Source organism: Cherax quadricarinatus, chromosome 70 (assembly GCF_038502225.1).
Source record: "Cherax quadricarinatus isolate ZL_2023a chromosome 70, ASM3850222v1, whole genome shotgun sequence".
Classification (NCBI taxonomy): Eukaryota; Metazoa; Arthropoda; class Malacostraca; order Decapoda; family Parastacidae; genus Cherax; species Cherax quadricarinatus.
Genome location: NC_091361.1, coordinates 13,216,510 through 13,240,868, shown reverse-complemented (window position 1 = coordinate 13,240,868; position 24,359 = coordinate 13,216,510). Strand labels below are relative to the sequence as shown.

Sequence of the window (24,359 nt, the reverse complement as noted above, 5' to 3'; positions counted from 1 at the left end):
ATAAGGTTAGGTAAGTTCTCTAAGTTCCTTTTGGTGCAAAATTATAAATTTTTACATCAACATTAATGAAAAAAATATATCTTTAAACGTATAAGAGAAAATTTTAGAAAGGACTTAATTTTAAATGAGTTCTTGCTAATTGACCAGTTTAACATATTCGGCAAGACATTATAATATATATATATATATATACATATATATACATATATATATATATATATATATATATAGTTCATATGCATTATGAATTCATTATTTTTTCTGTATTTGCTTTTATTTTTATCTTCGCGTAGGATGATTGTAAATGTATATTTAATAGGAGTTTCTTTCCATTACTGTATATTATATTCCTTAGATTTAAGAGCTTCAGTTTGTAATATTACAAAAAGTACAAATCTTTTGCTGACTCTGGTACTAATTCTGGTTTAAACACTCGTGTACATTCTCCTTTTACAAGTGTATTTGTGTATGCATTTACAAGTGTATTTGTGTATGCATTTACAAGTGTATTATCAGTGAGTTTACGAAGGGATTACTCACCATGAGAGGCTATGTGCCTTGATGCCTGGGAAGGGCTCTTGATCTAAAGGAATGGAACTATCCTCCTTTTCCATGGATCGAATCTGATTGCTTCCCTTTCCTCTGGAGCTGTGTGGCTCCTACGGATTTAGCGCCCCCCCCCCTCCACTCTAATGTAGTAATAATACACACGTATTTCCAAATGTATTCACAGATGTTTTTTTTACATTTCTGTTTTCACTGGATTAACAATGGGTTTGCAAATGTATTTACAAATGTCTTTAAAATTGTGCTTACGAAGGTATTTACAAATGAATTTACAAGTGAATTTACAAATATATTAACAAAATTTGAATGATTTACCCTTGGAGGTAAAAACAGTTATTGCGTTTGGAGAGACCGTTCAGATTATATCAATGGCAACAGATACCATTTATATGAATAGCAACAGAAGCCGTTTAGATTACATCACTGGCAACAGATACCTCTTGTATCATTGGCAATATATATCGTTCATATTATATCAGTGGCAACAGAGGCCGTTTATGTATCAATGGCGACAAAATCCATTTATTTATGAATGAAAACAGAGGCTGTTTATATCAATGGCAGCATAGGCCATTTATATATCAGTGGCATCAAGAGGCCGTTTAGATTATATCAATGGCTAGAGGCCGTTTAAGTTAAATAAGTAACAACAGAGGCCACTAATGTTACATCAGAAGCAACACAGGCCTTTTAGATAACATCAATAGCATAAGATAAACTTGACACAGGAGTTGTGACTGATATGTGATGTCTTTTCACTTTCCCTTACAATTGCGTTGTAGAGATCTGTACTCAGACCTCTACAACACAATTGTCATCAAAGATTTGTTTAGTTATACCATGAATTAAGGAGAGATCCTGGACTTTACCTTACGAAACAAAACAAATGCGTTAGTAATTATGGACAGGATGGATTACAGTGGAAAAATGAACATGTTATTAAGACGGGGGAACTTATGTGCCTCTGAAGGCTTCTTGGGAAGAATCTTATGATCCCTGCGGGTTTAGCGCCACCTCGTGAATATAATAATCATTTTAGTTTGTCAGGAAACAAGACAAGTGTTTCCTGACGCGGGTCTTAGTCATATGATGACCCGCCGCTGGTGCTTTTGGTCATCTGATTGAGACCTTTCCCTGGCTTACCTGTCCACCCCTTTAAAACTTAAGGTTATAATTATAACCACCAATGATTAGTATATTTATGAGTATGCCCTAAACCTGTAGGAGCAGAATATTGTCTGGAATTGGGAGGTAATTAGGTTTCCTCCATTTCCTTGAATCAAGAGACCTTCAGACTCAGGGATCTTCCCTGGGAGTGTTTTCATGATGCCAAACTTGATTTTTTTAAAGTTGTTGGTGTTAGCAGTGTGTTCACGAGACAATATAAATTATTCACACTATCTACCACCACCTCCACCTCTTCCTCCTCCTCTCCTCCCTTCCACCTCTCTTCTTCATCCACTTCTTGCCCCAGTTATTACTTCCCTAATGTTATCCGTTCTTCTCCCCTATTTTCATTAATCCTCTTTTACCTACAGTTATTCTACTGTTTCTCCTTTCCCCTTATCTTTTTCCTCTCTATTCCCCATCATTTTCCTCTCTTCCTCCTCTCCTTTTTTACCTTCTCTCTCCCGTTTTTAGCTTCCTTTCTTCTTTTCTCTTTTTTCTTCTCATTTTCTTTCCTCTTATTTTAACCATTATTTTCCCCTCTTTATTCGTTCCCCTTCTTTTCCCTCTTTCCTTGACGTTATCTTACGTATTTCCTTCATTCAGACCAACATCAGATATTCCATCCACGTTGTTTCGTGACCTGTTTGGTAATTTGTCACCTGTCATGTAGACTATTTTGTCAACTGTCATGCAGACTGTTTGTCACTTGTCATGCAGAATATTTTGTCACCTGTCAGGCAGACTATTATTTCTTTCCTTCCAATAACACAGGTAATGCTGACTGAGAGAGTTAATTGTTTGTAAAATCTGTTTTGTAACAGACATCTGTTTGTAGCAAGTTTCTGTTTCTAGCAGGTTTCTGTTTGTAACATATACCCGTTCGTAAAAGACACGTTTGTCACAGACATCTGTTTGTCACAGACATCTGTTTGTCACAGATATCTGTTTGTCACAGACATCTGTTTTGTCACAGACATCTGTTTTGACACACATCTGTTTGTATCAGGTTTCTGTTTGTGACGGGCATCTTATGACAGGAATCTGTTTGTGACAGGCATTAGTGACAAGCATCCATCTGTTTGTGACAGGAATCTGTGACAGTCCTCTCTCTCTCTGTGACAGACATGTACTTGTGACAGAATTCTGTGACAGTCCTCTCTCTGTAACAGACATGTACTGGTGACAGGCCTCTGTTTGCGCTACGTATCTGAAATGCCCACCTGTCTGCCTGTAACAGACATGGTAACTCACAGTAGTTTGTAATCTACAAGTTATTGAGAGTCATCGTTCCAGACATTTACATGGACCCTTTTATACGAAAAGTATTGAGAGTTTCCAGGGAAGTTCTCGACCTTCCTCTAAACTTCACCAAAGATGATTTAATAACATTTCTAAATTGGTAGGGACAATTTGGGCAGAGTTGGGTATGAAAAAATTGTTCATCCATATACATAATACAAAAATAAAAATACTGAATAACATTTTTTGTGTTTTTTCATACATGCATTGATTATGTACCTAGAAAAATGAATTGAAAATGACTGGTACACACAGGGTTTCCCTCTTAATATGAAGTATATGCATTGACGATGAAGGGCTCTTGATCCGAGCGGTGATGGCTACACTTCCCTTCCTCGGATCAAATCGGGTTACCTCCTATTTTCCAGACGGTGTATGTCCCTTAATGATTATAAAAATTTCGGCTTAAGGAACGTTGATATTTCCTCTCCGGATCAAAATTCCTTCACTGTTGAAGGGAAAGTGTTGGTTGTGAAGTCCTAACTTCCCTTCTGATGACTTTGTTGTCCCTTCCAAAAAGGGGTCTGGATAGAGAAGGGCTTTTGGTCTAAGGTACTGGAGTTTCTGTTTTCTTACATCAAGTCTATCTGCCTCCATCTCTTCTTTTTGTATAGCGCTGTATGACCCATGTGGGTTTGCGCTTAGTTATGATTATAATAATAATCTTTTGGTATGGCTAACGAAAAAAAATGTGAGAATGTTTTTCCGTTATGTGGAAATTTGTAATTGCAGAAGTAAAAAAAAAAGGTGGGGGAGGGGTTAATTTTTAGGTGTCCCCTGAAGTGGACCTTTTAGATGCTGCCTTTTGTTCTTTTCTTTCTCCACGTTATCGATATTATTTTGGTTATAACTCGAGAACGCCTCATCCAGTCGCTCTCAAATTATCAACACTTGTGTACGGTAACGAGGACTAAATTCTTGGAACAAATTACATGTTGACCACCCCTATGACTATACTTGTTGAACTCATTCCCAGCATCCTAGAATGGCTCAAATAAATTATAAAATGTTTAGTGGTGCCTACCTAGAGGTCATTCCGGGGGGTAGGGGTCAACGCCCCCGCGTCAAACAGAAAAAGGTGCCTAAAAATTCGACGACGGTGGAAAGTAAAATTCAAATATTTATGTGCAGATTTGATAATTTTTAATTGTAAAACGGAGTGCTATTGTCAATAGCGTTAAATAATGTTTAATTTACCTTCTCTTCTGGGTGTAAGACGGTGTTGCAGCTCATGGCCAGGATGGATTAGTTTGCATATAGGCGCATTACTTGAGTAAGTTAAATAATATAACAAAATTACTAAGAATAGTTCGAATCTGTCTCATAAATGGGGAATGATTCATCTTATTGGCTTCAAATTTTCATCATTGGTACGTTTCTCTGCACACAGGACTCTCGCTACTACTGGGTATTATTATATTGAAAGAAAGTGCTAAACTGACAAGGATCATACAGCGCTGTGGGGCAGAAAATAGTGCTGGGGCTATAAACAGCTAGGTGGAGAGGGGATCAGAGGTGATGGGAGAAGAGGGGTGGAAGGGACGCTAAGGGCTGTGTGTCAAAGTTCGTATAGCAAAGTAGTTGCTGACAAAAAGTAAAAAAGTGATTTTAAGTCAAAGGCAGAACCGTCTGCAAGACGGAAAGTTAAGGTAATAGTGGTAGGGCGGCGGCGTTGGTGGTAAATCTTACAAGCTCGCTGGTAAACCGGGTAATCTACAAGAAAGTGAAGAACCGAAATAGGGACCTAAGAAACCTCACAGAGAGGAATAGGGTGTCGATCCTTGAGATACCCATGGTTAAGGCGAGTATGGCCAATGCGGAGCCGGGAGAACGCAGTCTCCCGAGTACGGCAACGATGGTAAGAAGATGGCCACAAACCTAAAAGCGTGCAATTTTTTTATGGTGCATGTCCGACCACCGTTGTTGCCAACGGCCGCGAAGACGGGCAGAGATGACTGGAAAATAATCTTTGAATGGAATACCTCTATAGGAAACCGGAATATCATACACTGCTGGCCGCCCAGCAGCATCCGCTTCTTCATTGCCCTGCACATCAACATGTCCAGGGACCCAACAGAGGACATCTTTGTTTTTGCTAGCCACACGGCGCACCCATAGCTGAATACGAAGGACTAATGGATGAAGGGAATTAAATTGTTTAATGGCTTGTAAAGCACTGAGGGAATCTAAAATGATCACAAACGTCGAACGAGACATATATGTAATACGGAGAAGCGCTATGAGGATGGCATACAACTCAGCAGTAAAAATACGAGCCGAGTCTAACAAATGGCCTCGGACAACATCGTCATGGAACATCGCCGCGATCCCAACACTGTCAGAAGATTTAGAACCATCTGTGTAAACAGCAACGGCATGAGCACGCGATTGGAAGTGATCAAGAAAAAGAGAGCGAGAAGCAGTCGTAGGTAGGAGAGCTTTGGCACAGGGCACTAGGAGAGAACAGACACGAACTGTTGGAATCTCCCAAGGAGTGAGGGAAAAGGCAGACACTAAATGACCATACAAAGGAAGTAAGTTGAGAGAAGACCGGAGTGAGTGAAGATGAAGAAAAAACGGTCGGAGTAAACAGGGGCGTCGAACAAATAATGGGCCTTTACTAATGTCTGAGACCAACCTATAAGTAGACGGAACACGAAGGTCATGAGAGTGGACAAAGTAACGATGGCAATGAGCATCACGACGATCAGCTAAGGGACATTCGCCTCAGCATAGAGGCTTTTAACAGGGGATGGACGAAAGGCTCCAAGGCATAAACGTAGACCTTGATGATGAAGGGGATCTAACTTAGAGAGAGTGGTAGGAGAAGCTGCAGAATAGACTTGGTCGCCATAATCCAGCTTGGACAAGACTAGGGTGGAATGCAAACGGAGGAGAGTCCGGTGATCTGCTCCCCATGAAAGATGCGCAAGAATTTTAAGGAGATTCAGCCGACCATGGCAAGCTGTCTTCAAAGAGAAAATGAGAGGTTTCCAGGTCAACCGGCGATCGAAGAGACGGCCAAGAAACTTGGCAGTATCACATTCTGGAATACGTGAGCCGTGTAAATACAATGGAATATTTGGGACAAGAGGACGTCTAGTGAAGGTAATGAAATGAGTTTTTACACTAGAAAATTTAAATCCATGAGAAGTGGCCCAATGGGAAACTCAGTCAATCGCATCCTGAAGGGAGGCAGCTACCAGGCGACAGTCAGCGCCTGAGTAAGCTGTAGCGAAATCATCCACATAAAGTGACGACCAAATATGCGCTGGAAGAACGGAAGGTAGAGAACCGACAAGTTGATGAATTAGACACATGTGCAACACTTGGGGGTCTTTATTGAGGAAACTTTTCACCAGGCAGTGGTTTCATCAGTCCTATAGTCCTGATCTTCAACATTCATCTTTGTATAGTACTGATGAAGTCACTGTGTGGCCAAGCGTTTCTTCAATAAAGATACCCAAGTGTTGCACATGTGTCTAATTCATCAAGAAATAGCTTCTTGGGGACAGATCAAATTTATGGACAGGGACTTTTATTTAAAGGATAGGAATAGGAGGTAGAGGGGTATAAGGAGCTAAAGTGCAGAACACCGTTAGTCATCTTGATAGCAAAGTGAGAGATAATGCACCCATCCCTACTGTTTGCCTCGGTACAGAAGGCCGTGATGTTGGCGAGCCTAAACGTGAAACTTTAACTGGCAGGTATAGGATTCATGATATCGTAGATTTTAGGGACACCAGTTGTCTGGGGAATGAGTGGAAATTATTGGTTTGACTGGGAAGTTCGAGTCAAAGGATTTCCTATTTCTTTATTAAGTTTTTGACAAAATCAACGAGGAGAAATAACCTGTTTGATTTGGTTCTGAGATAAAAGAAGACCCTTGTTGATAATTAATATATAGATTACGGAAGAGCTTAGAGATGGCGATCACAAATCGATTATATTTAAAATTGAATGAAGGGTGTTAGTAAGGACAATAAATTAAGGGTTCCAGATTTTAGGTCTGCAGGACACAATGAGTTTAGAGAACACAAATCATGTGCTGACAAGGGTAAATATTAAAACTCGGGTATTCATTGAGCCATGGCAGTGCTTTCCCTGCCTGTCCTGCCTGCTCCTCGAGCTTTTGTACCAATCTTTTGTTCCGAATTGTGTCGAAAGCCTTCATACAGTCCAAGAAAATACATCTACACCATCTCTCTCTTTCCCATCTCAATTCTGCTATCCTTTAGTAAAACTCCAGCAGGTTTGTGGCATAAGATTTCCTATTCCTTTCACCGTGTTCGTTATTGCGCATGAGCTCACTCCCGTCTAGGTGCGTCACCACTCTTCTGACAGTCTTCTCCAAGACTTTGCATACTATGTCACTGACACTGGTCTGTAGTTTAATGCTGCCTGCCTGTCTCCTTTCATAAAAACTGAGACTACATTTGCTGCTTTTCACACAACTAGTAATTTTGAAGATTGCTGGTAGTGGTACACAGAACGCCTCTGCTCCCTCTCTCAAGACCCATGGTTAGAGATTGTCCAGTCCCACCGACTTTGGGGTATCTGGTTTACTTAGCAGTTTCTTGACCTCCTCCTCCTCGGTTATGTAGTGTGTCCGGCACTTGTTGGTGTACCCTACCATCTCAGTCTGCTGGAAGACATTGTCTCCACTGAGAATACCTCCCAAAATCTCTTGCTGAGGTCTTCACATACTTCCTGGTCATTTTTTTAAGAGTTTCCCTCCTTTCTTCCTCAGCCTGATTACCAGGTCCTTGACTTTTCCCTCTGATATGTTGAATAACAGATTGGGGTCAGTTGTGTGTGTGTGTGTGTGTGTGTGTGTGTGTGTGTGTGTGTGTGTGTGTCACAGTTCCTGGCCCAGCCTCTGCAACTGGCCGCTACCCGGTCATTCTTCCCGCTTCGTGAGCTTTATTATACCTGTGTGTGTACTCACCTAATCGTGCTCACCTAATTGTGGTTGAAGGGGTTGAGACTCAGCTCCTGGCCCCGTCTCTTCACTGAACGTTACTAGGTCCTCTCTCTCCCTGCTCCACGAGCTTTATCATACCTAGTCTTAAAGTTATGTATGGTTCCTGCCTCTGCTATATCACTTGCTAGACTATTCCACTTCCTGACTACTCTATGACTAAAGAAATACTTCCTAACATCCCTTTGACTCACATGAGTCTTCAACTTTCAAGTGTGATCCCTTGTTTCTGTGTCCCCTCTCTGGAACATCCTGTCTCTGTCCACCTTGTCTATTCCATGCAGTATTTTGTATGTTGTTATCATGTCTCCTCTAACCCTCCTGTCCTCCAGTTCCATCAGGCCGTGTGTGTGTGTGTGTGTGTGTGTGTGTGTGTGTGTGTGTGTGTGTGTGTGTGTGTGTGTGTGTGTGTGTGTGTGTGTGTGTGTGTGTGAGAGTGCGTGCGTGCGCGCGCGCGCGCTTTTCTATTTGGGACTGCATGGGTCGATTCGCAGCTCCTGCACCCTCTCCTCGCTTATCGCTACTAGGTCCACTCCTTGCTCAAAGAGCCTTATGTATGGTATGGTTATGTATGGTTCCTGCCTCCACTACATCACTCTCCAGACTGTTCCACTTCCTGACAACTGTGACTGAAGAAATACTTCCTAACATCCCTGTGAAGTGTGTGTGTGTACTCACCTAGTTGTACTCACCTAGTTGAGGTTGCAGGGGTCGAGTCCAAGCTCCTGGTCCCGCCTCTTCACTGGTCGCTACTAGGTCACTCTCCCTGAACCATGAGCTTTATCGTACCTCTGCTTAAAGCTATGTATGGATCCTGACTCCACTACATCGCTTCCCAAACTATTCCACTTCCTGACTACTCTGTGGCTGAAGAAATACTTCCTAACATCCCTTTGATTCATCTGTGTCTTCAACTTCCAACTGTGTCCCCTTGTTACTGTGTCCAGTCTCTGGAACATCCTGTCTTTGTCCACCTTGTCAATTCCTCTCAGTATTTTGTAAGTCGTTATCATGTCCCCCCTATCTCTCCTGTCCTCCAGTGTCGTCAGGTTGATTTCCCTTAACCTGTGTGTGTGTGTGTGTGTGTGTGTGTGCGTGTGTGTGTGTGTGTGTGTGTGTGTGTGTGTGTGTGTGTGTGTGTGTGTGTGTGTGTGTGCGCGTGTACTCACCTAATTGTAGTTGCAGGGGTCGAGACTCAGCTCCTGGCCCCTCCTCTTCACTGAACGCTACTAGGTCCCCTCTCTCTCTGCTCCATGAGCTTTATCATACCTCGTCTAAAAGCTATGTATGGTTCCTGCCTCCACTACATCTCTCGCCAGACTGTTCCACTTCCTGACCACTCTATGACTGAAGAAACACTTCCTAACATCCCTGTGACTCATTTGAGTCTTCAGCTTCCAATTGTGACCCATCTCTGGAACATCCTGTCTCTGTCTACCTTGTCTATTCCACGCAGTATTTTGTATGTCGTTATCATGTCTCCCCTGACCTTCCTGTCCTCCAGTGTCGTCAGACCGATTTCCCTTAGAACCACTCGCTGTCCTTGAACCTTCTAGTACGTTGGAACATATTATGTGTATTGTGTATATTATGTACGTCAGTGACGCAATGATAGAGCAAGTGTCAATGAAACTGCACGTGGTCATGTAGATTCACATGTTATGTATGTGCACATGTCAATACCCGTGCATTTCTCAGTGTATATGCACCTGAAATAAATGTTGGTATACATGTCTGGGCGAGTCAATAGTGGTGAACTTCCGCGTGCGCGCACACGGAGGCGCAAGTGTGTGCAACTTCTTGGAATTCTAGATGCTGCTGATGATGCTACTGGTGCAGATAATGACGATGCCAAGACGGGTATGTGATTGTGTTGCCCTGTACCTGCTCCAGCATGGCTGCTGCCTCAGGTTACACTTCCTCTCAGGTCACACTCCCATCAGGCTACATAATCCACCTTCCCACCCCCCTCCCTCCACAATAGAGCGAAAAATTAATATGAAAGACGTAGGAGTGATAATGTCAAAGGATCCCATCTTCAAGGATCACAACAGTGTCACTGTCACATCTGCGAGGAAAATGATATTATACAAAATACTCTCAAAATAAGAGATGCCATACCATTGATGATCCTCTTCAAGTCACTTGTTCTCTCTGGGCTGGAATACTACTTAAAGGCAGGTCAAATCGCAGATCTAGAGAATGTTCAGAGAACCTTCGCTGCACATATTAATTTAGTCAATCACCTTAATTACTGGGAATGTTTGAAGTCTCTTGGCCTGTTCTTCCTGGAATGCTAGCGAGAAAGATGCATCATAATCTACAACTGGAAAATCCTAGAGAGACTGGTTCCAAATCTGCACACAGAAATCCCTCCTTACGAAAACAAAAGACCAGGCATACCAAGCAACATACCCCCAGTGAAAAGCAGGGGCGCTACGAGTACACTAAGAGAACACAGTAAGTGTCCGGGGCCCAAGACTATTCAACAGCCTCTCATTATACATAAAACGAATTACCAATAGATCCCCGGTTGCCTTCAAGAGGGAACTGGGCGGATACCTATAGTCAACACCTGATTAGTCAGGGTACGGTTAGTGAGTTGGATTGCCTTCGGCCAGCAGTAACAGTCTGATTGATCAGAGCCTGATTCACCGGGAGGCCTCGTCGAGGACCGGGCCGCGGGGAAATTGACCCCCGCTCCCGGAACACCGTTTAGGTTAACTCCAGGCAAACAGCCTTGTCAGGTCACACCTAGTTAAAAGGAAAATTCATAAGTGTTAGAAGGAAGACGAAGGGTATTAGCATGTGTTAGAAGGAAAGTGATAGGAACTAATATGTGTTAGAAGGAAGGTGATAGGAACTACCATGTGTTAGAAAGGTGATATGCGCTAACATGTTTTAGAACGAAGTTGATGGGAAAAAAACAATTGGTAAAACAGTGTTGTAGGCACTAAAATGTAATAAAGGAATGTAGTTGTCGCTAACATGTGGAAGAAGGATGTGGAGGTCACTAATATATGGTAGAAGAATTGAAGATTATGTTGGGGAAGAAAGTGAGGCAAAATAACATGTGTTCCCTGAGGATTGCAAGACTTACATCACTCCCTGATATACCTTGCTGGTGACGGCAAGATGGTGTGACTGTCTGGAGAGTGTGGGGAGACTAGCGGGTGTGGGGAGACTAGCGGGTGTGGGGAGACTAGCGGGTGTGGCGAGACTAGCGGGTGTGGTGAGACTAGCGGGTGAGGGAAGACTAGAAAGTGTGGGGAGACTAGAGGGTGTGGGGAGGCTAGCGGGTGTGGGGAACACTAGAAAGTGTGGGGAGACTAGAGGGTGTGGGGAGACCAGCGGGTGTGGGGAACACTAGAAAGTGTGGGCAGACTAGAGGGTGTGGGGAGACTACGGGGTGTGGGGAAGACTAGAAAGTGTGGGCAGACTAGAGGGTGTGAGGAGACTAGGGGGTATGGGGAAGACTAGAGGGTGTGGGGAGACTAGAGGGTGTGGGAAGACTAGAGGGTGTAGGGAGACTAGAGGGTGTGGGAAGACTAGAGGGAGTGGGGAGACTAGGGGGTGTGGGGAGACTAGCGGGTGTAGGGAGACTAGAGGGTGTGGGGAGACTAGCGGGCGTGGGGAGACTAGAGGGTGTGGGGAGGCTAGCGGGTGTGGGGAACACTAGAAAGTGTGGGGAGACTAGAGGGTGTGGGGAGACCAGCGGGTGTGGGGAACACTAGAAAGTGTGGGCAGACTAGAGGGTGTGGGGAGACTACGGGGTGTGGGGAAGACTAGAAAGTGTGGGCAGACTAGAGGGTGTGAGGAGACTAGGGGGTGTGGGGAAGACTAGAGGGTGTGGGAAGACTAGAGGGTGTAGGGAGACTAGAGGGTGTGGGAAGACTAGAGGGAGTGGGGAGACTAGGGGGTGTGGGGAGACTAGCGGGTGTAGGGAGACTAGAGGGTGTGGGGAGACTAGCGGGCGTGGGGAGACTAGAGGGTGTGGGGAGACTAGAGGGTGTGGGAAGACTGGAGGGTGTGGGGAGACTAGAGGGTGTGGGAAGACTAGAAAGTGTAGGGGGACTAGAGGGTGTGGGGAGACTAGGTGTGGGGGACTAGAGGGTGTGGGAAGACTAGAGGGTGTGGGGGGACTAGAGGGTGTGGGGAGACTAGGTGTGGGGGACTAGAGGGTGTGGGAAAACTAGAGGGTGTGGGGGGACTAGAGGGTGTTAAGAGAATAGAGGGTGTGAGAAGACTAGAAGGTGTAGGGAACTAGAGGGTGGGGAGACTAAAGGGTGTGGGGAGACTAGAGGGTGAGGGGAGACTAGTGTCAGGAGACTAGAGGGTGTGGGGAGACTAGAAGTTGTGGGGTGGGGAGACTAGAGGGTGTGGGGAGACTAGAGGGTGAGGGGAGACTAGTGTCAGGAGACTAGAGGGTGTGGGGAGACTAGAAGTTGTGGGGTGGGGAGACTAGAGGGTGTGGGGAGACTAGAGGGTGAGGGGAGACTGCAGAGAGTAGGAAGACTAGAGGGTGTGTCGAAGACTAGAGGGTTTGGAGAGACTAGAGGTTGTCGGGAGACTAGAGGGTGCGGTGAGACTGGACTATTTTTTTTCATCTAACTTTGAAGGCAAAAAGTCACTACAAACACAGTGTACAGGTTTCAAACGCTGCTTAAATCATTGTAAAAATTTCATTGAAATTGGACCAAAGAAAAATAAATGCTTCCGTTCACCCACCCCTCAACCCTTCCCTAACTTAATTTAACCTAAACTCGCCCAACCTAACCCAGCCTAACTAAAAAATGGGCTGCAAACCTTGTGTGAGTGAGACTTAGTAGCTAAGAGGGTGGGATGTGGGGAAGAGGAGTGTGGAAGAGAGTAGGGGTGTGGGAGCAAGAAAGTGATGAAAGGTGTTCCATCTTACCTCCAGGTATTCCAGCCTTCCGTCAGACGCTCCAGTTTTCCTCTAGGCACTCCAGTCTTTCTTCAGACACTCCAGCTTTCCTCTAGGCACTTCAGTCTTTCTTCAGACACTCCAGCTTTCCCCCAGGTACTCTAACCTTCCTTTGGCTTCCATCTAGGCATTCCAGGTTTCTTCCAGGCTCTCCGACTTTTATACATATACTCCAACTTCCTCTAGCTTCCTTCCAGGTACTACACATTTTTCCAGGCACTCCAGCTTTTCAAAAGGTATTTCAGTTTTCCTATATCCTCTCTCCAGTCACTCCAACTTTCCTCCGTTTACTCCTCCTTCCCTCCAGGCACTCCATCTAACACTCCTCTAACAAGTTCTAGTGTTCTGTTTTAAAGAGACTTCACAGAAATAAGTGAATTATGTCTGTTAATTCGCAAGTGCTTTCCTAAATCCTTTGTAAATCTAAATTTGTCAGATTTGATTCCATTGTTCCGCGTCTATTCTTAATTAAATACTTTCAACATATTTACATTTCATTTATTTATTTAGATTTTCTATTATTTACTATTTTATTTTCACCTTAGTCATTTCCACCCTAATTGTACGCCTTACCAAGGAGAAAGAATTCACTGTTTGCAGTTCATGATGATATCAGTTGATTTTCTTTCCTATGAAGGAAAGAAAAGGAACTGATCACATATTTACCACTCCACTATATCTGTCTCCAGTACTGAAGTTACTTCTGTAATACACTGAAGAAGCCTGCTAAGTAGGCGAAACGTTTTGACAATAAAGAGATTAAGTGTCGCACAAGTAACATACTCATCCTCTTGTCGGTTTGTATACCATTAATATAAAGATTCTTCATCCTTTTCTGTATGTTTTCCAGGTTATAATCATTATTTAATTGGAATATCAGAAACTGAGCAACAGTCTTTATGAGTCCCTCCCAAAATTATGAAGATGAAGTATATCTTAGCGCTATAAATTCTATTAAGCTTACTGCGGACACCTATGCACAGTTGTCATGGCTATAGAATTCTGATAACCAGAGCTCCTAAATGATTTTTCGTATTCAGTAAAATTATGATCCATATTATTTAGTTTTTATGTGCAATAACATTTTTTCCCAGGATAAGGATCTTACATTTGCCAATATTAAATTGCATTTGCCAAATCTACCACAAAATCAACCCATCCAGATCACTCTGTAGCTCTCCAGTGTTCTCATCAGTAATTTCACTACCTATTTATGATTAAGTAGCTAATTACTTCCTCATCTATATCGTTCTCGTAAATTGTGAAAAATAAGGGGCCCAGTCCTGACCCCCGTAAGACGCCACTTGTAAAAGGATCCCATTCTGATTCCTCCGAAATTTATGCAAACTTGCTGTTGCTTACCAGTCAATCATGCATAGATCCTGGAGACAATTTTTTTCCAATACCATTATAATATCTATTTCTACATGGTATACAGGTCTAGCTGACATTAATGACATACTAGTATATAGAAAGCCCCTTGTTATACAGGGCATTTCAGGTAAATTAGTTCAGTTTTATCCCAGGATGCGACCCACACCAGTCCACTAACACCCAGGTACCTCTTTTACTGATGGGTGAACATAGACAACCGATGTAAGGAAACACGCCCAATGTTTCCACTCTTGTTAGGAACTGAACCCGGACCCTCAGCGTGTGAAGCGAGTGTGGAACTCTCTCAAAAGCCTCACTGACGTGTATTTTTTATTGTGAGGAAAAAATTCGCTTCTAAATACATTATTTCCTCGTCAGTAAAAATGTGAATGGCTATGGTAGGTGGTTTGCCATATGGCTCGCTTGTTCAAGGAGAGATGTTTACTCCAGCGCTGCCTAACAAACACTTTCCTAGTGGCCTTAAGCTGATTTGGAAAGTCTGGAGGAAATCATATAAAAAGAAATCCTACCGGAAACTCTTAACAAGATTTAAACTTTCAAAACATATTAGGTTGCTCTGCAAGGAATCTGTTTGGAGGAACTCAACCCAGCCATGTTTTCTTGACGAGGCTTTATTTGATAAAGCATGCATTTCTTGGAACCCTGCAATGCACTCATTCTATTTCATAAGGTGTGTCTAGTGGTTGGCGACCTGATCAGCTAATACTCAAATCAGATCATTAATTAAATCCTAGAGAAACACCTGTCATCTCATGTTCCCTAAAAGGATTTCATACCTCTATCAAGACAAGGGCAGTCTTTCTTACTATGAATAATTCGTGTTCTTAGTTCTTCTTGAATCATCATTCACAGTGCGGGATCTCCCACATGCGATTCGATAACATTAATGTAACTATAATGATAATAAGACCTTACCGTATTGGTCTGTGTGGATGTGGTAGGTCAGGTAGTGGAAAAAAGACACTTATGTACAGTTCACGACATTTATTAAAGAATACGTTTCGCCACGAGTGGCTTCTTCAGTCCTATTACAGAGATAACTAAGAAACGGCAGGAGTCAGGTAGAAAGCCGCGAAAGGGGGGATGATGTATGTCTATCTACCTCTGTATGTTGGAGGTGATCGGGGTTCCGGGACCGAGGCGTTTTCTAATAGGTGTGTTATGGTGTTTGCTTGCGTGTCTTTCTAAACCAACTTGTCGGTATTTATTACCAAGGTTTATACCAGACTCCCGAGTACCGTTGTAGAGGCCAGAACGTTGTGTAGCTTTAAAAATAGGTTGGATAAATACATGAGTGGATGTGGGTGGGTGTGAGTTAGACCTGATAGCTTGTGCTACCAGGTCGGTTGCCGTGTTCCTCCCTTAAGTCAATGTGACCTGACCTGACTAGGTTGGGTGCATTGGCTTAAGCCGGTAGGAGACTTGGACCTGCCTCGCATGGGCCAGTAGGCCTTCTGCAGTGTTCCATCGTTCTTATGTTCTTATGGTGGTGGCGGTGGCGGCGGCGGCGGCGGCGGCGGCGGCGGCGGAGACGGCGGCGGCGGTGGCGGCGGCGGCGGCGGCAACAGCAGCAAAATTTTACCGAGATGGATTGGGTTTCAGAAGGACCTGTCAACATCATGTTACAGCGGACTGTAGAATGGGTAATATCCTGTTGATTAGCAATATGGATATAGTACAACTTCTGGACTTTTGATGGATAGTGTTAATGACAGCAAATAGGGCAGCTTCTATACACTATCGACGTCTTAGATCTTCCTTTATGAGAAATCTATCCTCATTGAATTTCACGAGGTGTACAACATCGTCCCTGTGTTCAACAGACGCTTTTCTGCAGTCATCACGGTTGCAGGCGTTTTTGTGTTCCCTGATCCTAATGTACAGAGATATGGCAGATTCCCCAAACATATACTTTGTCACATCCCCCACATGGTATAGCGTATACTCCTACGCTCTTGCCAGAGTCATTCTTGGGTTTTGCGCCAGGTTTCTAATAGCAGTTGAAGAGCTGGTGGATATTTTATCAAGATTTCTGTCAAGTATTTTAAAAACGTTAGTTACAATGTTGTCGACGGGTAAAGCGATGTAACTTGGAGGCTTTCCTTCAGCTGCATTGGTTTTAGTCTTGTTGAGGATGCGTGTCGCACTCAGGAGAAGGACAACCAATTACCACTTCTTGACCTACTCCTACTCACAGGTGAAAACAATCTTTTAAGTCTACCGAAAACCAATCGACAAGAATGTCCTTCTACATTTCTCCTCTCACCATGACATCAGAACTAAAAGAGGGATAGTTATAGGCTTCTTTCTGAGGACTTACAGAATTTCCTGCCCCCAGTTCCTCGAGGAACAATGTACATTGTACATACAACACACATTCTTTCAATTCAATACATTTCTTTCCCTTACACTTCATACGTGATTGCAGGAAACGTGCAACACTCATTCTCAACAAGACTATCAACAATCTAGTTACATCATTTTACCAGACAGCGATGGTGCAATTAACGTTTCAAAAATTTTTGAAAGAAAACTAGCTAAAATATTCATCAGCTCATCAATTATTAGAAACCTGGTGCAAAACGCAGGAATGAATCTGGAACGAGCACAGTATGTACTATACCATGTGGGGTGTGTGACAAAGTATATATGGGGGAAACTGCCGGATCTCTGTACATTTGGATCAAGAAACACAAAAACGCCTGCAACCGTGACGACTGTAGAAACGAATGTGTTGAACACAGGGACGATATCGGACATCTTATGAAATTCAGAGAGGCTAGATTACTCATTAAGGAAAATATAAGACGTCGAAAGTGTATAGAAGCTGCCCTAATTGCTATCAATAACACTATCCATAAAAAGTTCAGAAGGTACACTATATCCAAATTGCTAATCAACAGGGTATTACCCATTCTGAAGATCGCTGTAACGTGATGTTGACAGATACTTCTTCAACCCATCCCACCTCCCAACAAGTTTACTATTATTACCACCACTTCCCTCGCAGCTCCTGTCATTATATACACTCGTTTCTTAGTTATCCCTGTTAGGAAACAGGCACATGTGCGACATCTTGCTATCTTTATTTGTAGACGTATTGCCAACAAGTGGCTTTATCAATGACATAATATTTATATATCTCTTCACATTATGTTCTTGCATTAATAAAGCCACTGAATGGCGAAACGTCTACAAATAAAGATACCCAGATGTTGCACATGTGTATAATTCCTCATCTAGTCGGCATTGTATACCATTTATTTACTAGTTATCTCTGTATTAGGACTGAAGAAGTCACTCGTGGCGAGACGTTTCCTTTAATAAATGTTCTGAACTGTGCATAAGTGCTCTTCTCCACATCATCGAGTAATGAGTCGCAATTTAACGCCGGGTTAAGGGAAAGAAAGGGGGGTAGACCGCGTATGTCGACCCCTTATGTGAACTTATGCGTGACTGCCGAAACTGTCCCCATAGGCTGACTCACGCACTCAAACGTGACACTGTGTTGCTAATTGTGGAGGCCTAGTAGTTATAGCTTCAATATACTAGCTAAACTTATGTACTAAGGCTTCACCATTAAATTAGTCTTAGGATTACGGTATTTGTAGTACACCAATATCACGTTACAGATCCCCCTTACTACCTCCTGAAGCCTTTTCACCCCCTAAAGACTTAATGAATAACGGGAAATCAGCTACAACTTGACTGATTCTCCACAAAGTGTCCTCGATCGTCTCTGCTGGACACAAACATTGCTCCAAATTGTTCCAAATAACTTGCTGTTTCACCTATGTATTCGTTACCACACCCTATATGGTATACCCCTGCACTATTGTCCGTCACTCATGATTCTGCATTAAGTTCTCATGAATGTCGAAACAATAGCGGCTATTGTAACATATTGGTTGGATATATTATTTAACACGATGCTGACTGGTAGAACAATACTGCATATCCGGGCTGTTATTCTTCAACTAGACTGATGTCAGTCGTGTCAGTCGCACGTTTTCAGCGATCTCAAATAATTGCCCAAATTTTTTCCATAATGTTTGGTATCTCCGAAAGGGTATATATAGCTGTCGGATTTCTTTTGTTTCTTGCTTAAAGTTTCTATCAGAAAACTTAAAAAAACTGATTATCTTCCAGGTTGAATGCCGGTGTATCTTAAAGGAAGGTTTGGATATTTATTGTTCTTTGGATGTGCCAATCTGCTAATTTTATTAAGCAAATTGGGATACTAACTTCCCTGCAGTAATATGAGAATACCTCTTCCGATCGATTACAAATTCATTGCTGTTGCGTCCTGTATAAAGGAAGGTTCATACCATAATTGTGCAATGTTGCTACTAATTTATTATTCTTTAATAAATTGCCGGAAAAAATGTCACTTTTAAAAGGCTTCAAACTTGCATTACTTGGCTGACCAACTGTTATATTGTAAATGTTATTAAGAATAATGAGAAAATGGTTTCGCTGAAATAACTTTCAAAAAGACTTTTTATTGGCCTCAAACTATTAACAAGTGTCATACTTAGTGGAAAGTTTTGGTTGGTTATGTGCTGAGTGGGTTTATATTTACTAATTTTATGGAAAAAGTTACAATACTGGTTTTTGTGTGACAGTTTGAAAAAAAAGAGTATTCATATCGGCTTCAACATTTCAATGCTGGACGGATTTGTAATGAGATTTTTGAGTCATAATAAGTGTGTATGCACCTGGAGAAGAGAGGAGTGTAGAGGAGAGAGATTTTGAGAGATGTTAAGAGTGTGTGTAGGAACTTTTGAACCAAGTGAGAGAGTAATTGTGGTAGGGGACCTAAATGCTGAAGTAGGAGAAACATTTTAGAGGTGTGGTAGGTAAGTTTGGGGTGCCAGGTGTAAGTGATAATGGGAGCCCTTTGATTGAACTTTGTATAGAAAGGGGTTTGGTTATAGGTAATACATATTTTAAGAAAAAGAGGATAAATAAGTATACGAGATATGATGTAGGGCCTAATGACAGTAGTTTGTTGGACTACGTATTGATAAATACAAGACTGTTGAGTAGACTTCAGGATGTACATCTTTAAAGCGAGGCCACAGATATATCAGATCACTATTTAGTTGTAGCTACAGTGAGAGTAAAAGGTAGATGGGATACAAGGAAAATAGAAGCAGCAAGTAAAAGGTGAAGGTTCATAAACTAAAGGAGGAGGCAGTTACGGTAAGATATAAACAACTATTGGAGGATAGATGGGCTAGTGAGAGTATGTATGCATGAGGTAGGTTTAAGAATATAGTGTTAGAGTGTTCAGCAGAAGTTTGTGGTTACAGAAAAGTGTGTGTGGGAGGGAAGAAGAGCTATTGGTGGAATGATGTAAAGAGAGTAGTATGGGAGAAAAAATTAGCATATGAGAGGTTTTCACAAAGTATTTGTGATGCAGGGAGGGAGGAGTATATGGAGGGTAAAAGAGGTTAAGAGAGTGGTGAAGCAATGTAAAAAGAGAGCAATGTAAAAGCAATGTAAAAAGAGTGGGGGAGATGTTTTCAACAAATTTTGATAAAAAAAAAGGAAAAGTTTTGGAGTGAGATTAATAAGTTAAGGAAGCCAAGGGAACGAGTGGATCTGATAGTTTAAAATAGGAAAGGAGAGTTATTAAATGGAGAGGTAGAGATATTGGGAAGATGGAGGGAATATCTAGAGGAACTGTTAAGTGTTGATGAAGATAGGGAAGCTGTGATTTCGTGTATAGGGCAAGGAGGAATAACGTCTTGTAGGAGTGAGGAAGAGGCGGATGCGAGTGTGGGGGAAGTTCGTGAGGCAGTGAGTAGAATGGAAGGGGGTAAGACAGCTGGGATTTGTGGGATAAAGATAAAAATGTTAAAAGCAGGGGGGATATAGTTTTCGAGTGGTTGGTGCCTTTATTATTAAAAGTATGGAAGAGGGTAAGGTACCAAGGGATTGGCAGAGAGAATGCACATTTCCTTGGTATAAAGGCAAAGGAGACAATATAGAGTGCAAAAATTATTGTGAAATAAGGCTGTTGAGTATACCTGATAAAGTGTATGGTAGAGTTATTACTGAAAGAATTATGAGTAAGACGGATGAACAAGGAGGCTTTAGGAAAAATAAGGGGTGTGTAGACGAAGTGTTTACAGTGAAACATATAGGTGAACAGTATTTAGATAAGGGTAAAGAGTTTTTTTTTTTGGCATTTATGGATTTGGAAAAGGCGCATGACAGGGTGGATAGGGGGGCAATGTGGGAGATGTTGCAGGTGTATGGAATAGGAGGTAGGTTCTTGAAAGAAGTGAAGAGATTTTAAGAGGATAATGAGGCTCAAGTTAGAGTATGTAGGAGAGAGATTATTTCTCAGTAAAAGTAGGCCTAGACAAGGATGTGTGATGTCATCATTGTTGTTGAATATATTTATAGATGGGGTTGTAAGAGAAGTGAATGTTCCGGTGTTGACAAGAGGTGTGGGGTTAAAAGATAAAGAAAGTAACACAAAATGGGAATTGTCAGAGTTGCTCTTAACTGATGACACTGTGCTTTTGGGAGATTCTGAAGAGAAGTTGCAGAAGTTGGTGGATGAGTTTAGTAGAGTATGTAAAAGAAAAAAATTAAAAGTGAATACATGAAAGAGTAAGGTGATGAGTATAACGAAAGATTCGATATCAGATTGGAGGGAGAGAGTATGGAGGAGGTGAATGTATTTGGACATTTAAGAGGGGTTGTGTAGGTGGTTAGGACATGTAAAGAGGTGGAGCATAATAGAATGACTTTTAGAGTGTATAAATCTGTAGTGAAGGGAAGGCAGGGTAGGGGTCGGCCTAGGAAAGGTTGGAGGGAGGGGGTAAAAGTGATTTTTGTGAATGAGGGGCTTTGACTTCCAGCAAGCATGCGTGAGCATGTTAGATAGGAGCCAATGGAGACAAATGGCTTTTAGGATTTGACGTGCTGTTGGAGTGTGAGCAAGGTAACATTTATAAAGGGATTCAGGGAAACCGGCAGGCCGGACTTGAGTCCTGGAGATGGGAAGTACAGTGCCGGCACTCTGAGGGAGGGGTGTTAATATTGCAGTTTTATAACTGTAGTGTAAGCACACTCTTGCAAGGCAGTGATGGAGTGAATGATTATGAAAGTTTTTCTTTATCGGGCCACCCTGCCTTGGTGGGAGAAGGCCAGTGTGTTAATAAAAAAAATTACATTGTAAACAAAATCTTGCTCGGGAGGTGAACTCCTGTCTGGTAAGCATGAGGCAGATCGATCACGTGCAACGGACCACTCCAATAACACATGCAGCGGATCACACCAGACAGATACGGAACACAATCATGCTAATCTTGAAAAAACTAAACCAAATTTTTTTTCTATAAGACAAAAACAACAATTAAAGGAATGATTGGAAGGATAACACACAGACTTACCTTTTTTTTAAGAAGAATATTGAAGCCTGCGATTTAATCGTCACTTACAAACACAGGTCAAATTATTTTTGCTTGACACTCACTGCAACTAAATCTACTGGAAGACCTGTATGAATCTGACGTACTTTCTCGAATAATAATAATATACCTCTGTCACTGTGTCCATGATGAGAGGCACTAATTCTTAGTTCACCGACTTAATTTGTTCACTCATCCATTGAACAAGTGGCAGTTTTGCACAATTTTCCCGTGGATAATGCAAGTGGATTTAGCTTCTCAACGAAAAATAACCCTTATGAGGAATAAAAGTCTAACTTGTGAATTTTTTTGTATATAAAAATCTATGAACAGTGTGAGGTATAAGTTACAAGGTGTACTGGTAAATTGGGGCGTTAGTACTGCAAGTTCTTAGTAGTACATTGAATCATAATACTCACTTGGCGATGGCTGGGTGCGTAGTGGAGCCTGGAGCACGCCGGTTCGAACACTTCCCTGTAGTGGGGGGTCGTGTTGTACTCCTCGCGAGAGCTGGTGCGGCATCCCACATCGTACTCGTCATCCAAGAGGTCGTACTTGTCCTGGCAGCGTCCCGCCGGTTTTCCATACTCTTCCCGCAGCTCGTACTCATCCCTGTGTCGTCCCGGATGGGGAGGGTCGTAATCATAGTCATTTCTGGCTCGTGAAGGTGTTAAGGCATAGTCGTCTCTGACTCGCGGTGATGGATCGTAATCATCCCGTACTCTGGACGAGGGAGAGTCATATTCCTCTCTCCCTCTCTGCACAGACGAGTCATATTCCTCCCTTACACGTGAAGTATCATATTCCTCCCTGACATGTGAAGAAGTATCATATCCCTCCCTCACTCGTGTAGAAGCATCATATTCTTCCCTCACTCGTGTAGAAGCATCATATTCTTCCCTCACTCGTGTAGAAGCATCATATTCTTCCCTCACTCGTGTAGAAGCATCATATTCTTCCCTCACTCGTGTAGAACCATTATATTCGTCCTTTACTCTAGATGGAGAAGGATCATAGTCGTCTCTTATCATAGGGGGAGAGGAATCATAGCCGTCTCTCACTCTAGACGGAGGAGAGTCGTATTCGTCTCTCAGCCGTGTAGAAGGGTCGTAATTCTCCCTTAATCTGGACGACGCTGGGTCATAGTCGTCCCGTACTCTCGTGGAAGGAAGGAGGTCATATTCTTCACGATTTCTGTTTGCCTGGGTGTCGTAGTCGTCGAACTGTTTGCGGGCGTGAGAAAGGGCGGACCTTTGCGGGTGAGAGAGGTGTACGGGGGCGTGGAGGGGTTTGGGTAGCGGCTTTCCACTGGCGGCGCCGTTGAGCTCGCCCGTGTGGCTGTGGCGCCGTTGGGGCTGTCACGGGGAGACGGACTGTTAGTGTCGGCCACAATACGAACTTAACATTTTGTTTTATCAAGGCAAACAGTTTTAGTTTAATTCATTAAAGTTTTTGTTTCAGAAATACAATATTGATTTATATATATATATATATATATATATATATATATATATATATATATATATATATATATATATATATATATATATATATATATATATATATATTCATGAAAATGGCGTAATTAAGTTTTTTTTTTTTTTGTTTTAGCATTCCTAGTCTGAGAAATTAATTTTTAAAAGTATTGATATTTTTATAGTATTGAAAGTGCAATTTGATTATCAGTTACGACAACAGATAAATCATTAGTGTTACATTCATTTATCATTATACTAAACAAAGTACATTTTTTTTTTATAAATTTGAAGCAAAAATTTAATCAAGTTGTCAATAGTATCATTATTCATGCATTATACAATCTATTTATTGTGTGTATACCTTAATACTGGTAACTAAGTCTTGTGTTTTAGGTAAAAGTTTTTCTGAGTACTGTTTCAGAAGTTTTTTTTGCTGCATTGGTTGAGTGTTATGCCTTTCTTCTTCTCTCAGTAATTTATAATGTTGGCTATTAATCGTACAAGACTTGTCGGCATCGGCCCAGGTCACACCTTCGACAGTAGATCCATTTTCTCTGATTATTTTGCCGCTTCGTTTTCTTTCACAGCGAGATCTTGCGCCATCTCTCCTTGCAATCATCCCGTTACTCATTTCCACACCAGAATCCTCACTTGAAGCTTTACTGATCTCTAGAGTTTCATGAGCGACATCGGATACACGCTGGTCGTTCATCAAAGCTTCCTCTTGACAGTCATTAACAGGCACATCATCACCGTGGATTTCCATTCGGTTGTACATGTTGATAAAGTCATCCAAATTAGAGATGTGTCCATCGTAAGCATCGGTCTGTGTGTGATACAGAAAGTCTGGATTGTAGCAGTACAAAATAGGCATGGTTACAGCAGAGGCTATCACAGGATTTTATCACTCTTTGGAAGCGTTCTCTACAGCGAGTTATATGGTGAAGTGTCAATACTGGGGCCTCTGTATTCTACGTTAACACTGATGCATTTGTCTCGGGCTTCTACACAGAGTTTGTACACGAGGGGGCCATGTGGGGGGCCATGCTCACACACTTTAAGAGTTCAAGTGCAATGTTGCTAAAGGCATTTCT

The 24,359-nt window shown here is 42.3% G+C and overlaps 1 protein-coding gene across 2 annotated transcripts in view; it reads right to left on the bottom strand.

Moving 5' to 3' along the window:
- LOC128702379 (whirlin) overlaps positions 1-24,359 on the bottom strand; it is a 1,352,782-nt gene that overhangs the window by 185,293 nt on the left and 1,143,130 nt on the right. The window contains exons 9-10 of one of the 2 annotated variants that reach the window (XM_070099896.1): positions 23,627-24,091; positions 22,207-23,142 (exon numbers count right to left, since the gene is read on the bottom strand). In XM_070099896.1, the coding sequence (XP_069955997.1) occupies positions 22,207-23,142; positions 23,627-24,091 (1,401 nt within the window). The remainder of the gene's footprint in view (positions 1-22,206; positions 23,143-23,626; positions 24,092-24,359) is intronic. The other variant, XM_070099897.1, reaches the window with a different exon arrangement.